We start from the raw sequence: 16,143 nt of genomic DNA, 5'->3' as shown, positions 1-16,143 counted from the left end.
AAATAAGCCTATATAATTTGGGCCTATCAAGAGGAGAAGAGTTAGATTGAGTTAGATATAGTTAGTTCTAGATAGTCTGAGTTAGATTGGTTAAGAGAGAACTTAGTTACACTTCCATTTGGCATGGGATCATCCCTAATCTAGGAAGTGGCCAGGATGAAGGTTGACGAGCAGCAAGGTAAAGCTATAATGTGTATATTTCATTAATTAATAAGAGCATTTATGAGTTTCCCTTCATATGTTTCATGTGTTTTTTAAAGATTTTTTTATTTTATTATGGTTTGTACATGCTAATATTCCCTCCATGAAGGCAAAACATCGATTGTTTTTTGTTGCTTGTGTGCAGGGGCTTGGATAAAAGAAACTAGAAGCAATATCTTTGCATAGAAGTAAGATATCCAGCAACATCTTCCGGTTCCACAATCATTGCCATCATATGAGGGGTCTAGTATGCATTCTACGGCTTCTTAGATAGAATGTTTACGTATGTGCTTGCCTTACATATTTGAAATTCATACACATTACCACACATCATCTGATGGATCTAGGGAAATATTTGTGGAGCAACAAATCCTTCTATCAGGGACTTTCCCTGGTACAATAGGACGAATGTGGAAGAAGGAGATCCACTCTAAGGTATCGAGAAGAAGGGGTTTGAAATAAAGGATCTGATCCTTTCAATTCATTCATCCATAAATCCAAAGTCTTGAAGGGTTTGTAGGAGATAATCCCAATTCAATGGATCATAGGCCTTAGAGAAGTGAATTTTTATCATCATCCCTACCTTTTTAGATATTTTCCATGAGTTTATGACCTCATTAGAAACTATGATTCTGTCTAGGATTGAGTATCCTTCGAAAAACCTTGTTTGTTCAAGGGATATGATTGAGCTTAGTAAAAGCTTGAGTTCTTTACAATCATTATAGATATAATTTTGTGTATGACATTACAAATGGATATTGGTCTAAAGGCACTAGTAGAGTTGGCCTTATCAAATTTCAAGATCAAGTTGATAAGGCTAGCATTAAGGCCAAGCCACACCGAGTGTGAGAGGTGGTATTTTTCCCCTAGTGAATGGATTTGTAAACTAAGGAAGGGCCTAGAGGCTTGGAAATTTTTTTTTGTGAAACCATTAGGTCCTATGGCTTTGTTCTTGTGCATTTCCATAACAACTTCCTCCACCACCACAAAATTATTTGTCATCGTTAGAGCATCATTCTGGGCTGGTTGGATGAGGTTAGGTATATTATTTATTATCCTATGGATTGCTTCTATATGGTTTGGCATTAGTCCTAAGAAGAGGGATTGGTAATATGACAGTGTGCACCACCAATCAGTTTCCCTCATGAAATGTTTAGGAGAAAATTCCATTATTATGTATGTGTTTCACCAATACCTTATGTAAGAATTTTGTATTACTCTCACCTTCCTTTAACCACCTTATTATAGATTTTTTCTTCTATAGAAATTCCTCTTTTTTCCTCTAAGGGTAAAGTTGATGGATTAGCTATCCCTCTTCCATAATTAGGTCCTCTATGTGACCTTCTATGCTGATTTTTTATTTCACTTGTTGCATATTGGATTCTAAATATTTTGTTCTACTTGAAAAGATTCTCAAATTTCATTTTATTCTAGGATTTAAATTTTCATTGAATAATTTATAAATTGAAGGTTGTATGAAAAATAATTAATAAAAAAATATTCAAGTCAATTTGTAGTGAGTCACTTTTACAAGATGAACAAATTGTTGTTTATAATAAGAATATGTGATAACTCAAAGTTGCATGAACTTTTTCAGAAGGAAACTTTAAAAAAAAAATGAACTTGAAACTTTGTATTTAATAAAATAAATTTCAAGTGAACTCTTCACCCTATGTCTCGATGTGCTTTCTTAGCCCAAAAACTCTTCTTTTTACTGTAGAGAACTCCAATAAAACCAGACCGAAAAAAAAAAATAAAACAAATAAAATACAAAATATAAAATATTACAAGATAAAGGTTAGATCTCATAAAACCTAACAAAAAATGCAAGTTTTGTTGAGATTGCATAAAGTGTACAACATATAATATATTCAAGAAAAAACACACATTCTACTCCATTTATTGTTTGTCAAAATTGCACAAGGCACATTGTGAAGAGTAGATGCAATATAGGAAGTTTTGAAAATCATGAATATAAACAAAAGGCTAAAATATTAACATTGTATATATAAAAGAAATTTAAAATCATAATTAAATTTTTTTCTTCTAGATTTGAAAAAAAAAAAAAAAAACTTATAGCTTGCGAAAATAGAAACTTTTTGGGTGCAAAAAATATCTTTCCAATCTAAGGTAGTACACCAAATTCAATGTAATAACTCGTTTAGTTTGTAAACATATATAAATAATAGAATATAAAATTCTATTATGCTTTTAGTGACACAGGTTTAAGATCTCAATTAGAAACTAGACGAAGTCTCCATATAAGATCTAGTGCCATGTTCAATAAATAGGGTATTTCAACATATCTTAAACACCTTGAGAAATTTCTCATACAAACAGGTCAAAGAACAATACACTAGTGTATTGGATGATTTAAACATTCAATAATGGAAACAATCCACAATTGTGTCCATCATGGACACTTGAGACAATATATTAATGAAAAAGAAAATAAATTTTACATATGAATTAGCAAATGACCCTCCATAATTTTAAACAAAGATCATAGGAAAATTATCTATTAATCAATGTATAGTTATAGCCATAAAGTTCAGGAGAATATGAACCATTGGATCACATTATTTCTATAACATATAGTGACTGTCATATTACATAAGAAAAATGCATATTAATGCATACTAAGAAAACACACTATAAAAAAACACCTTATCGAAGAACAATATAAAATGTTGATATTTACTAACTCCTAATTCTCTAAATATCCTAACATTAATGATGTCGAGAGCATTAAGAATTTAGAGGTTGGGTACTTGACACTAGATGCATTTAACCACCTCACACATAGTTTAAGGAGAAAATTTTGAGTTAAGTATAAAATTGTTGGAGGATGTACCATGTTGGAGGATTTCTTCAATTTGGAAACCAATTTTGGATGTTATACCACCTTAACATTTGAAAAACTCTAGTGTGACATGTGGACAATTTTCATTGAGGAGCACTCCATTTGGGGCTATTTTTTTTGACATGGCCTACAATTTCTTGTTGACTTAGTCCGAGTTTTATCATTAGTCTTCCTCAATTTTGTATATCTATAGTTAAGTGGAATTGAGTTTTCTTCTATAAACCTTTATGGTGTAGATTATAGAATGTTAGTTGGTGTAATGCTAGCTATTGGTGAATCTTGAAATATCATGTACAACTCATCTAATAATAAATGATTCATTGAGAATACTAGAACTAGGATTCCTTGGCATGTGACATGCACATTATAAGTATTGTCACTTGTGGGATGCAAGCATGTGAATATGATTAATAGCTTGAATGATGCAAGTGGGAGATCATAGGGTTTGATGATGGCTTGTTTAAATGCTCTAAGGACTGATTTGTAGAGCTCTGTGGGATACTTTATTTGGATTTTATATTGTTGTTTAAGGTTTGTAGTGATTTTGGATGCCATAACTAAGGTTTGGGATGCATTTACGAGTCCTTATTGAATATGAGCTACATGGATATGCATTTATGAGCTCAATATGAGTTGGAAGGACTTGTTGTATTAGCCTATGGTGAGCTAAGGTATTTTACTTTATCTTCATTACTATGATAATATGAAGTGTACCATTACTGCCCCAAATTTCTCATTATAGATATGATTCTTATCATGTATTGAGTAAATTTCATGTTCATTTAAGTATGTTGATTTATTGCAATATCAAAGTTGAAAGTTATGTTGTTTAGGAGTGTTTAATGGAATATTCATATATGTTTTTTTATTTTCATATTTTTTTATATAATTAATGTAATGTTTATATTTAAGTATTGAGATATATTTTTCACTAAGGGCCACTAAATGGCCATGTGATTAAAATTTTGTGGTCTCTACATTCTTTGGTTTTCCTAGAAGAAATGTTGGGCCAACTTGAAACTTCGTATAGGGTTGTTAAAGAAATTGATTTCAATAGTAAGCCTAAAAGATCTATGAAATATATTTGTGAGCTCATAAAAGTGAGGTCTAAAATTTTAAATTTGTAAGATTTAAAAAAATTCTATAAAGAGTCCCTTATTCATATAATGTCAAGTTTAAATTATGGAACTAAGTGATTAGTTGGACAACCCTCTCCAAGACCATTCCAATGGTATATGGAACTTGATATAACTCCAAATAAATGAAGATAAACCTATGTTTCAAGTTTTTTAGTTCAAACGTGGTTCAGATTGATCATGCTTCTAGCATGTTCACATATGACAAATATTGGATTCCCCCCCACTTTGTTGAAATTTGGACAAGCGTGGGGTCCTTGAAGTGTGGTCATTGTTGTTTGATCTTATGAGTCAACAATATTTTCGTGGCACGCTAGGGAAAGGTAGGGGTGCATTAAGTCACATATGCAACAAATTCTAGACCACCCCTTGTTAACTCTTGGATAGATAGGTGGGGGGGAAGATGATTCTTAGCTGTCAATCTCACTACATTCACTCAAAACACCTTTGCAAGTTTCTCATGGTTAACACAAAACAACAAGTGATGAGTTTTTGGTAGTAGCCTATGGTCACAAGGGGTTGACTAAAGTGCATAGGTGCTTATTCGACCGCCTAGTCCAATTAGTGTTCAAATAGTAGAAATGAGAAGTAGGGAACAAGCGGCATACCATAAAATTACTTTTGAGGTGCCATGAAGTAGAGAAATGTACTAGTCTAGTCAACACTAACATGGCAAGTTACTCAGCAAGATGACACGGCAATGAACATGTGGTTATATGGAAGGGTGACACATGTCACTCGTATTTGGTGTTTTTGGGTGGCTAAGTGCGCTAGTTCCAAGTGACACATGGAAACAGCCAGAGAATGACATATGGCATGATGACATCACCATGAAGATAGAAAGACATCAATAAGACATGGTACATGAAGTGTGACATGGATCAAATGATGACATGGCAGCACGTGAGGGTGACACATAGCAGGTGCAAATGGCAATTTTGGCCATCCAAGTGGTGAATGTTTGGTAAGTGATATGGGGCAGGTGACCTGGTAAGGGATGTGGTAGAAGTACCACATGACAATCAATGATTGGTCCACTGTCAAATGAATTGGAAAACCCACATCTTAAAATTTGTGTCAAGAACTAGTTTAGCAAAGGTTGTCATTATATTATGTTTTTGGCTAAAATAGTGATGAACAAACCAAATTATCTCAAATATATAACAGGCTCAAATTCAAGGCCATTGAAGTATCTGGTAATGTAGATGACCATTAGTGTACATGTTTACTTTTGGATCTAAACTAGATATAATGAAGAAGTCTAGAATGTTCAAATATATGGGGTTTCTAAGAAATATGGTGGTACATGTGAGGAATCAATAGTTAAGGGACCAGATCTAGGTTTGAACAAATGGAAAGGTCAAAGTTCCATGATTTATGGTTTTTTTGTGGTATTTGGATATCTATAAATCAAGTATTTAGTGGGTGAAAATAATTTGACAAGGAAAAAATAGCCATATAACACATTTGAACTTGAATGGTAGTGGTCAAAACCCCCAGTTGTAGGTGCTAGATAAGGAAGCACCTAGGGGCCTCTCAACCTATTGGCAGTTGGAGAAACAAATGGATTAACAAAGGAAAATGAGTAGTAAAGTGATGGGCTAGCAGAGAAGGAACTCTTAGTCACAACCCTTGAGTACAATGGGCTAAAGAGTAAGCACCTAGGAGGCCCATCATCCATCCTCCATTGGGCCATGGATATGCATGGATAAAAGGTTTCCAGTTTGGAAAACCAATAAGCACCTATGGAGTTTAGGTGAAGATTATAGTTCATGGACATATGAAGACATACATCAAAGAAAATGAGCTATAGAAACCTTGTGAAATTTTTAAAGTAACTGGATGTGATATGTTGATATAGTAAAATAGCTTGGGTTGTTGATACAATCAACTTAGATTTCCATGGGTAAATAACATGGAAATATACCCATGGTAATTGAGGGGCCAAAATCTATAAATTAAAATGAGAATAACCCAAGATGATGGGGTGAACTAAAGTAAAAATAAGGTTCAGCAAGGGAGAGTGTTGGTATTGTAAAGGTCGGAGCATGAGGAAAATGAATATAAAACTTGAAGTTGCTGAGTGAGATTGTGTGGGTTGTGTGAGCTGTAAGGTCCCTTCCTATGGTCCTCTGCCAGATCTATATTCTCCTATTTTAAATGCAATAAAAGGGCAATAATTTATTTTCTGATTAGACATTTAAGTGATGATAATTTACCATTTCAAATCTAATTCCTACAATTTAAATAGTGAACATTTCATTTCAATCACTTACATGAGTAATCTATGCATAGAGAAATACCTATACTGATAGCCCAGTGGAGATGCCCTTGAGCTTCTGCTCCTGCTAGAACGCCCATCTTGACAACTAACTGGATTTACCTCCAAGCCAACTAGGAAGTAATTCCTAGCCCAGGAAACCTCCACAGGTTACTTAGCCCTCCGAGTCCAAGTCCAACTAGATGTAGTGTGTCCAAGATGAATAATACTCCCCTCCTCTCTCTCAAACAATTCCTCCAAAACCACAACCAAACCAAAACCAAAAGCAAGACCAAGCCACCCTTCCTTCCCTCATCCTTCCCCTTTTATGCCCCTTTCCTTCTCCACCTCAACCACCTCTCATTAATGTCATAACTTCTCCCTCATCTTTACATTTGACTTCTCTTCTCCCAAGTAAACATGAGAGGACATTTCGGAATGTGATATGAATATAAAATTGGGTAATTAATTGGAGAGGACCATGTCTTCTCCCAAGTAAATATTTTGGGGATGAGAGATGAATATATAATTTGGTAATTAATTGGAGAGGACCATGTCTTCTCCCAAGTAAATGTGAGAGGACATTTTGGGTATGAGAGATGAATATATAAATTGGTAATTAATTGGAAAGGACCATGTCTTCTCCTAAGTATATGTGAAAGGTCATTGTGGGGATGAGAGATGAATATATAAATTGGTAATTAATTCGAGAGAACCATGTCTTCTCCCAAGTATATCTGAGAAGACATTTTGGGAATGAGGTATATATATATATATATATATATATATATATATATATATATGGTAATGAATTGGAGAGGACTATGTCTTCTCAAAATTTAAAAATTTGGGGAGGTAAATAACAAAATTTATATTAGTACCAAATTTACAGTTTCACTAATGTAGGTATGTACCAATATTTCTTGATAATTATAAGTCCATATTTTAAGGAAATTTAAACACTTAGTAAAATTTGTAGGATAAGGTTAAATAGGGCATTACATGAGCACAGTAAAGTGGAACTATGCATATGAGAGAAGATTTTTGCGAATAGGATTGAAAGGCTGAGTAGAAGATTGCAAAAAAAGACAAAAAGTTTAGATTGTTTATCTAAGCATGTTTGTTTTACTATGGAATATCTAGATGACTTAGAGTTGAAGCAGTGAGAGAAACACATATACTTCTGAAAACTAAAAGAAACAAAGTCTTTGGGTATGAGTTTGAAAATGAATGAAATAAGGACATGCTAGGCAAAGTAGGTTCGTATCTACATATCAGGGAGTAGGTGCTTCCTTCATCTTATCACTTATAAAGATAAATGGTTTAGTCTCTCTAGAAAGTAGGTGTTTACATTTTCTTTAAGAACAAGAAAAAGATTTGTAGTTTTCTCCCTTTATACGTTTCCATGTAAAACACTATGTCTCATATGTGCATGTTGTTTGATTTATGGTGTTTTGGTGTAATTGATTAGTGACAATGTAAATAATCTTAAATATTGTTACATTTTACATAATACTAATTCATCTCAGCTCTCATTACTATCCTAGTTTCTAACACTAACATGGGTCAACGAAGACGTGCGTTACTAAAACATACTATGCTTTATGGGTTCAATTGATCCAGGTGGATATTGGTGGCCACCCACCTATTCCACCTAGACCTCCAGTTGGTTTCATTTATTTCCTTGTTTATTTCATCATTTACTATTTTTTAGCAATTTTTTGGGTCTCAAACTTCTGGAGTAGTTTTGACCCCCTAAACGATGTTTTTTTGAGGTTCGTTGCAAGCCCATAGCCACTAGCTAGGGCTTGTGGTAAAACCTATAGTACTTGGAGAAACCTTTCCAACAAGGTATCATACGCACCAAACGTAGATAATATGACCAAGTTATGACCTTAGGAAGTTGGTTGCCCAACTAACTCCAATAGGGCCCACAAACTCTTGGCATTATATCTACTGGGGTTAGGGTTTTGGTTGTTTAGGGTTTTCTCATGTTTTTCAATAGTAAATAGGCCCTTGAGCCTCATTGTAACATAGTTCAAAGGCATGTTTCTGCCACATCTCTTCTCAAAGATATGCTACCATTTCTCGAGCTAGTCTTATTTCCATTTTGTTTGTAAGCATATTTCAGTATTGGATATTAATGAAATTAAGTGTTATTTCTACTTCATCTCTGTATTTATGGTTATATCTGTAATTTGTTGCGTTCGTGTTTAAATTCAGATCATTAATAGTGTTTTATTCTTAATGAAAGAAATTGATAGTCTTGGATAGAGGAAACATGGGGATCATTCTTGCACAGTAGAATGGTTATTCATCCAACTGCAAAAGGTTTCTTTATCCTATAGTTCACAACCAAGGTATACCTAATAAGAGATCAAGCGAGAGGACCATAATTCACGGACCTTGTACCCCTCTCTATGAATCCATGACACCCCATCTATTGGTAATTCTCCAGGTAAGTTTAATACCCTATTTATACAAATTAATAATAATGTATCCAATTCATATGCCAAATATGTTTATTCTAATTTAAGCAACAACTTTCCTTATTGGATTTTATTCTAGATATATCAAAGTTGAACAATTTCTAGACAACACACATGGCTTTCCAATGTAGATTTTGTTTTATTCATGGCCATGTAGTGGTTTTATGTCCTAAGGAAAAATTCCCATAAATATTTAAAGGGAGAAATAGGCATTTATATTGATAAAAAGATTAAGAGATAGTTAGTGGATTCAACAAGACATGAGTGAGAATTACAATTACAACTATCATTATTCCATTCCCTAAGGTATGGCAAAAAACCACGATGAAATCATATTTATGGAGTCAACTTTGCTTAGGCCATTTGTTTCATCATGAGAAGATAGTTCTTGGAAGGGGACAAGGATGAATAAATTATATTCTTTGGATGAGGAGTGAGTCCCAATCCTTATAACTTCATTGAACACAACAAAGTAAGGGCTAGAGATAGAAACTCTTAGATCTGCCAATCACGTGGCTTGTTAAACTAAAATAAAGGAAAAGGTAGAGAAAATACACACAAATATAGAAAATTAATCTTTCCTACCATGTTTTGTAAATCAATGATGTTATCATTATCTTCGAGATACAGATCAACAATTAATTGTTTAAGTAGACATTAATATTAATATGAATATAAATCATTTATATGAATAGCGCTTGAGACATTTGTATGATACTTGAAAGAGCATATGGGTAATACATCTCTCATTGTGTTTACTTTACCTAAAAATATATAAATAAATCATAAGAACAAGCTTATCCTAGTTAGTGTTACCTGAACCATGTCAGAACTATCAAAGCCAACCAATCTAATTATTATGAAGGATATCCGAGTCCAATTTGAGGATATAAATAGTTTTTTCCTAGTTAAATGTCATATGGTGCAACTATAAAGCACCAAAACAATTTTTTTTTAGGAAACAAATTAAGTTATTTGAACTAGCATTATCTAATCATCGGGCCATACTAATGCTATTTAAAGAGAGACACTCTTTCCTTTTTAAGACACTCACCCTAGTAACTAATGCTAGATGTTTGAGAGTGGTTCAAAGTTCATTGAATTTCGTGGGATAAAGTAGAAGTTTAGATCTCATTCAAAAGTAAGTGGACTTAAAATTGATATGATTGCAACATTTCCATTGGATTTTGTCATCATGAAGTTCCATATCTAGCATTTAATTAAAAACACCAAGCCCTTTATGTACTAGAATATTTGTGGTAATGATTGTTGAACTCCTGTATCATGACCCTAATAAAAATGTACCTCACTCAAGAAAAATAAGTGATTTCACATGTTAAGTTCTTATTATTTTATTTTAATGTGTAGAAAATGATAATAATAATAATGAGGACCCAAATATCTCCAATGATTTATAGTATGATTTTTTTTTAACTCAAGAGACCATTTAAGATTTCTTAATCTTTAGAATTTTATGAAATAAATAATACTATATTTTTATTAACCATTTTCTTAACCTTTTTTTCCCAATTTCAAGAACTAATAATCTATCTTACTAATTCAAATGCTAAATAAAACTATCTTAATAATCCAAATGCTAAATAAAACTATCTTAATAATCCAAATGCTAACATATAACTATCATAAGATACAATCTAATGCCAAGAGCTGAACAACTTAAACCAAGGCAGAACTATGAAATAAGCCGCATCTCCCCTGTCATCCTACCTGCAAAGCATATTTCTCTTATATACAAAAATTTCCATTCACACCATTCCTGTACAATCCGCTTAGGAGTTTCCACTCTAGCAACCTTGCTTTAATTTTGTTCTAACAATGCTCGGCTTTTGCTCAAACAAACCTGTGAAAACAATTATTATATAATGGACACAGAACATATTTTTCTCAACACGAGCTGAGATTTATATTCACCACTGCACTGATTCATTTATCTGAAATATAAAACGCACACCGCTTTTGGATTAGCTATCATCCAAGCCCAACTCTATCAACCTAACTGTCTCCTTCCACTTGACAAAATCCCTCCCTTCTCATGACTCTAATAAGATTATTAATTCAGACAGCACTTTGAGTGACATAACTGAAACCAACATATTTTCATCAATTTGATATGTTGGTAGCTTGAAGGCAAATCTCAACTAGACACTGGAATGTGTTCGTAGTCTATTGTCAGCCTAATATGTACTGTAAAACTGCTTCTTCTTGTATATCAGAAGCCCTTCGGAGAAAATGCAACGATCATGGGAATTCCATGGATTCTGATCTCAAATTTGACTGGAAAAAAAATATGTTACTGAGGTGATGTGACAGTTGAGATTTGTAGTAAGTTGGTTTTACTACATTAATCCAGCTTCATCGCCTGCAGTGTGCAGCAGTAATTTTCTTATCTCCTCGGCTGTAGCATCTCCCCCCATGGGTTGCTAATGGCAATGTGCAAAACAACACGGTTAGCAAAATACTTACTGAAGTTTCGTGCATTATAGTCAATTCACATATTTCATTACCTCTGCTTGAAAGACATCTAGTGCAAATCCATTGAGGCAGCTTATGGCCGCTTGCTTAATGTCAAGACCAAGGCCATCCAGGGCCTTGATTGTTGATAGAAGTAAGCCGGGCTTTTTTGAACAGAACATGTGAATGCTTAGGTCTTTCGCTTCACTGGTCTTCACCTCCACCTGCATTTCCACAGAGAGGGTGTGAAAACAGCTTAGAAACAAACCAATAATGACACATAATGATATAAAATTTATGATTATTTAGATCAGGTAACAAGAGAAATTAGAATTATACATTTTACAGTCTCAAGGGTTAACTCAATTGGTTTAGTCCCTTTTACAAAAACATTTTGCTCTTAAAAAATCATCCCACCAATTCAGGTTTCAGGTTGCCATTTTGCATTATGTAAATTCAAATTTAAAGCAGTAAGATATATAAATCTTCTAAAAAATCAAATCTATCCCAGGGAAATACATTCAGGTTGTCATTTTGCATTATATAGCTTCAAATTGGAAGCAGTAAGATCTATGAAAAGTTTTCTCTTGTATATGAATTTGCCTTTAAATTAAACTAGAGCTTACATTACATAATCACATAGTAATGTTATATGATATAAAATTTTCTAAAGAAGAAAAACGAGAAACTTGAAATTGATGGGCGTTGTGGGTTTTCATTCTGACAGAAAGTACATTCATGATATCTCTCAAAAAATACATTCATGACATCTTTCAAAAAAAGCAAAATGCTGATTGACACTGGTGAGCTTTCAGTGAGCAAAGTCCAAAAAGAGTCATCTATAAATATTCAATCAAGCTGGCAAAAACCATTTCTAAACTGGAAGGATGTGGAATTCAAAATTAGTGAGCATGTAAGAGATTTGTCTTTTATATGTGTCAATGTAGGGAACTGATGCAGATAGTGTTCAATGATGAAGCAAGCATTTTGTCTTAGATGACAGAAGCTCGTCCTTGAATGCAGATTGGAGAAATGCTTCGTCTCCACTGGGAGTTTCTTCATTGCCAGATGGATTTGCAGCAGAAAATCCATTAGCCCCATATATAACATTTTAGAACAGGATTTGGAGGATTTTAAAATGTTAGACCAGGGAAGATAATCATTGACAGCTGTATGACATTGTAACAGAAATCTTTTTAGTGAAAGTCGTTTTCATTATAGTTTATCTGTTTTAGTTTTGTATTTATTTGCAACTAAAATTAGTAAAATCATGAACAAATGGATTATATAATATTAAAATAAAGCTAAAATAAATCAGAGTTAAACAATTCCCTTTTTATTTGCTGACATTTTTGGAGTTTTGTGAAGTATTTATTGTATTTCTGTTCAGACTGGAGATACGTTGAGGCACCGTACATATCACATGATGTACTAGAAGTCTTAAGGGTCTCTATCTCCATTGGGTAATTTGTGAATATCGATAAGATTTAACTAACAGATTAATCATGATGGTAGTCTTACCCTGGCTGGCCGTACTTTTGGATTAAGCAACGAAGCCTCATACTCTCGGTTCATTTTGCAAGGAGAATCGAGCGATGTGGGTGCGAATGGCTTGGCCATGGGGGACCCATACATGAACTCGGTGTGTAGTCCATTAATACGTTGCAGAAGCTCCTTCAAGTACTCAATAGCATCTCCCAATATTGAGGTCCTGTCCGTCTGCTAAAAGGAAATGCCAAGCAAGAGGAGCTTTAGTGTTAGTTACCATTAATTAGCAACATCTCAACAAGCATTCAAATGAAAAAACTCTTAAAGTAGGCAAGTTTCCCCAAATTATATGTTCAAACTGTGAACAATAAACCAGAATCTATCATATCTAAATCATTTGTTGAACCAAGACTTCCACTGAAACTACGAAAATCTAACTTGCTCATTTGATGAAATGGGACTTTTACTGAAACTGGATCTAAATTGATTAAACTGATTAATTTTTTTTTTTTTGAGTTGAGGATTCTGTGAGATGAGTAAGAGTAATTTTGATATGAGACTTTTGAACCCATCACATTATATTTTTGGGTAGACCAGCCTCACACTTGCTGGTCTATAGTGACTGTTACAACACTCTTTACAAATAAAATATATAATCTATGCATCTGCATTAACAATGCCTGAGAGGACCAGCTTTACTATTCTCTATAGATCTAACAAAATGGACGAATGTTTAGCTTAGAAATCTATCTAGAATATGAATAACTATGTAGGAATAACTATGGAAAACTGCATTCAAACATACTAAAATGTAATCTGAAGTGTCTCAACTGTTTATCCAAATTGTAAACCATTAAAGCCATGACTTACTGAAAAAGGATTCAAATCTCGTGATCCACAATCCACAGATCATATAAACAGCTAAGGAAACAGTCAACTGCTCCATAAACACAATCCTGCAATCCTGTTGGACAAGATGAAGCCAGGACTGTAATATTTTCTTGGTACATAACTTAATTTGCATTTGCCAGAATAGGTCAGGATACTTCAGGATATATCTGAGAGGACATTAGACTCTAGTTGGTCATGAAAATCTATGTGACAAAACTCCCAAGACAGATTATCTGAAAACGAATATCTGAATATAACCACCGAGCCTTTCTGAAGGCATGGAGTTTTGGTCCCTAAATCTCAACCAAATGCCAGCAAAATTAGTCCTTGAATTTCAACAGAATCTTTGGCCAGGCTCAATATTTTTATACTGTGATTCTAACTTCAGTCATCTTAAGTTTTCTAACTGAAGTGTTGTAACCGATTCAACAGAGAAAACCAGAAGAGGGAAAGAAGCAGGGGGGACAATGAAAAGGAAATGAGATCACCTTGGAGACGTTGGGCACCACAGAACGAAGCTTTAACAGGCGATCATTGACCTTCTTCCTCCGCCTCCTCTCTGCCATAAGATTCTTAGCAGGCAACCCATTCTTCCTTCCTCTACCAACACTTGCAGCATTAGCATACCCATTATTGTTATTATTATTAGCAGCATAAGGAGCATCAGCCTCCCTTTCACCAACTACACCATTTGGCTTCTCATCACTTCCATTTATCTGAAATCCAGGTCTCTGCAACAAACCCAACTCATCAGATCCCTTCAGACCTTCAAGCGTACTATCACTGGTGACCATAGAACAGCCCGAGTCATGGAAAGTGTTGATACTTCCACCCACATTACTCAACACAGAACCATCTGAGCACAAGAAAGAAGAATCCAAAAGGGCCTCCAGCATCCCTCCATTGGCATCCACTGCAGAATAAAAATCACACCCTCCTCCACTTTCATCCAGTATGGCGCTGATCGAAGAAAAACTCTCGTCTAATAAACCAGTCCAAGCCATTTCCATAGCTTCTCAGCTTACAGAATACTTTATAGAGTTCAGCACTCACCTTGGCTATATACTTCTTGCAATGCTATATTTCAATATAGTTATCACTGCCAGGTATTGGTGTTCTGGATGAGTATTGTATAACTCGCAGCAAATTTCTTGATCGTCGTGCGCTTCCACAGAATCGAGCATACGTCAAGACAAAAACGGTTTAAGGTCTGACATGTCCCCTGAACGCAGACGCTCCGAATCCCTTTTTATTGTTCGATACCGTCAGCTTAATCAGTTTATATCTATTTTAATTACGAGGTAAAATAGATTACATTAATCTAACAATGTTTTTTTGAAACTCCCTGAAAGAAGCCGAATTGAAATATCAATATTAGCGTTACTAATTATTATATATTTGGGCTAGAATTAGTATGAAATAATTTTTGGTTAGATTATAGATTTTTTGGTTATATATTTTGGCTAAAATTATTTCATATTTTGTTAGATTTGTGGACGGTTTGGTTTTTTAAATGTGTTTTCTCTGCATTAAGTTTTATGAAAAAATTTGGAATATTTAGATCGTGGAAAATTTACAATTAGATTTCAATAAATTTCTATCAAATTTTAGACAAATTCAATTTAGAAAATACCAAAAATATTTTGAAACATATAACAAATAAACTATAACTATAAATATTTATCAAATTATAACTTAAAAATATTAATAATAATACTGTGATACATAAGATTACATTTCTCTTTTATTGACTTTAAATTTACTTTATTTTTAATTTATGAATATGGACAATATTACAACATTTTATCAAATTATAACTTTAAAAAAATATTAACAATAATATTGTGGTGGATCATGTTACATTTATCTTTTATTGACTTTAGGTTTATTTTATTTTATTTTTATTAATATAAATAATATTATAACCCTTTTATTCTCCTCAAGTTTACTTTATTTTTGTATTTATTAGTATAAATAAATATTACATTGGCCAAACTCATCATGTAAATTTTGCTTCTTTCAATGTATCATGATTAACCATTATCATGAAACTTAACTCAAGATAATATCTAGTACAGCTAATTATCAATGTATTTCTTCTCTCTGCGATTTTGTTAAAGTTAACCCAAGGGATTTCAACTTCAAATAATCATCTGTGGGTGAGAACTTGAATTAATGTCAACGTCCTGCAATATTAATTCATATAAACGGAAAAACGTATATATGTTGAGTACCTTGTTCCCTCTTATTTTGGCATGGCAAGCCAATATCAATTTTGTTATCCACCTTTCATGAAAGACAACAGAATATTTCAGTACATTGTTACTTTGTTTTGGCTTTCCA

At 33.5% G+C, this 16,143-nt stretch overlaps 1 protein-coding gene across 1 annotated transcript; it reads right to left on the bottom strand.

Moving 5' to 3' along the window:
* Nucleotides 1-10,734: 10,734 nt before the first annotated feature.
* LOC149166738 (transcription factor SCREAM2-like) lies at nt 10,735-15,009 on the bottom strand. Its single transcript, XM_089431401.1, has 4 exons — nt 14,289-15,009; nt 12,943-13,140; nt 11,475-11,645; nt 10,735-11,390 (listed from the first exon to the last, which is right to left on the bottom strand). Exons 1-4 carry the CDS (start codon nt 14,808-14,810, stop codon nt 11,307-11,309), a joined length of 975 nt encoding a protein of 324 aa, XP_089287527.1. The 5' UTR covers nt 14,811-15,009; the 3' UTR covers nt 10,735-11,306.
* Nucleotides 15,010-16,143: the final 1,134 nt, after the last annotated feature.

The sequence above is a fragment of the Pinus tabuliformis genome, chromosome 5_1, assembly GCF_031772625.1.
Source record: "Pinus tabuliformis cultivar Carrire ecotype Pingquan chromosome 5_1, CPIR1, whole genome shotgun sequence".
Classification (NCBI taxonomy): domain Eukaryota; kingdom Viridiplantae; phylum Streptophyta; class Pinopsida; order Pinales; family Pinaceae; genus Pinus; species Pinus tabuliformis.
This window is presented reverse-complemented; position numbering and strand designations above follow the sequence as displayed.

Coding starts and splice junctions, on each gene's coding strand:
- LOC149166738 (XM_089431401.1), bottom strand. CDS start 14,810: ATGGAAATGGCTTGGACTGGTTTATTAGACGAGAGTTTTTCTTCGATC. Junction 13,141..14,288: donor TGGTGCCCAACGTCTCCAAG/GTGATCTCATTT, acceptor TCCTTTTAGCAG/ACGGACAGGACCTCAATATT. Junction 11,391..11,474: donor TAGATGTCTTTCAAGCAGAG/GTAATGAAATAT, acceptor CATTGCCATTAG/CAACCCATGGGGGGAGATGC.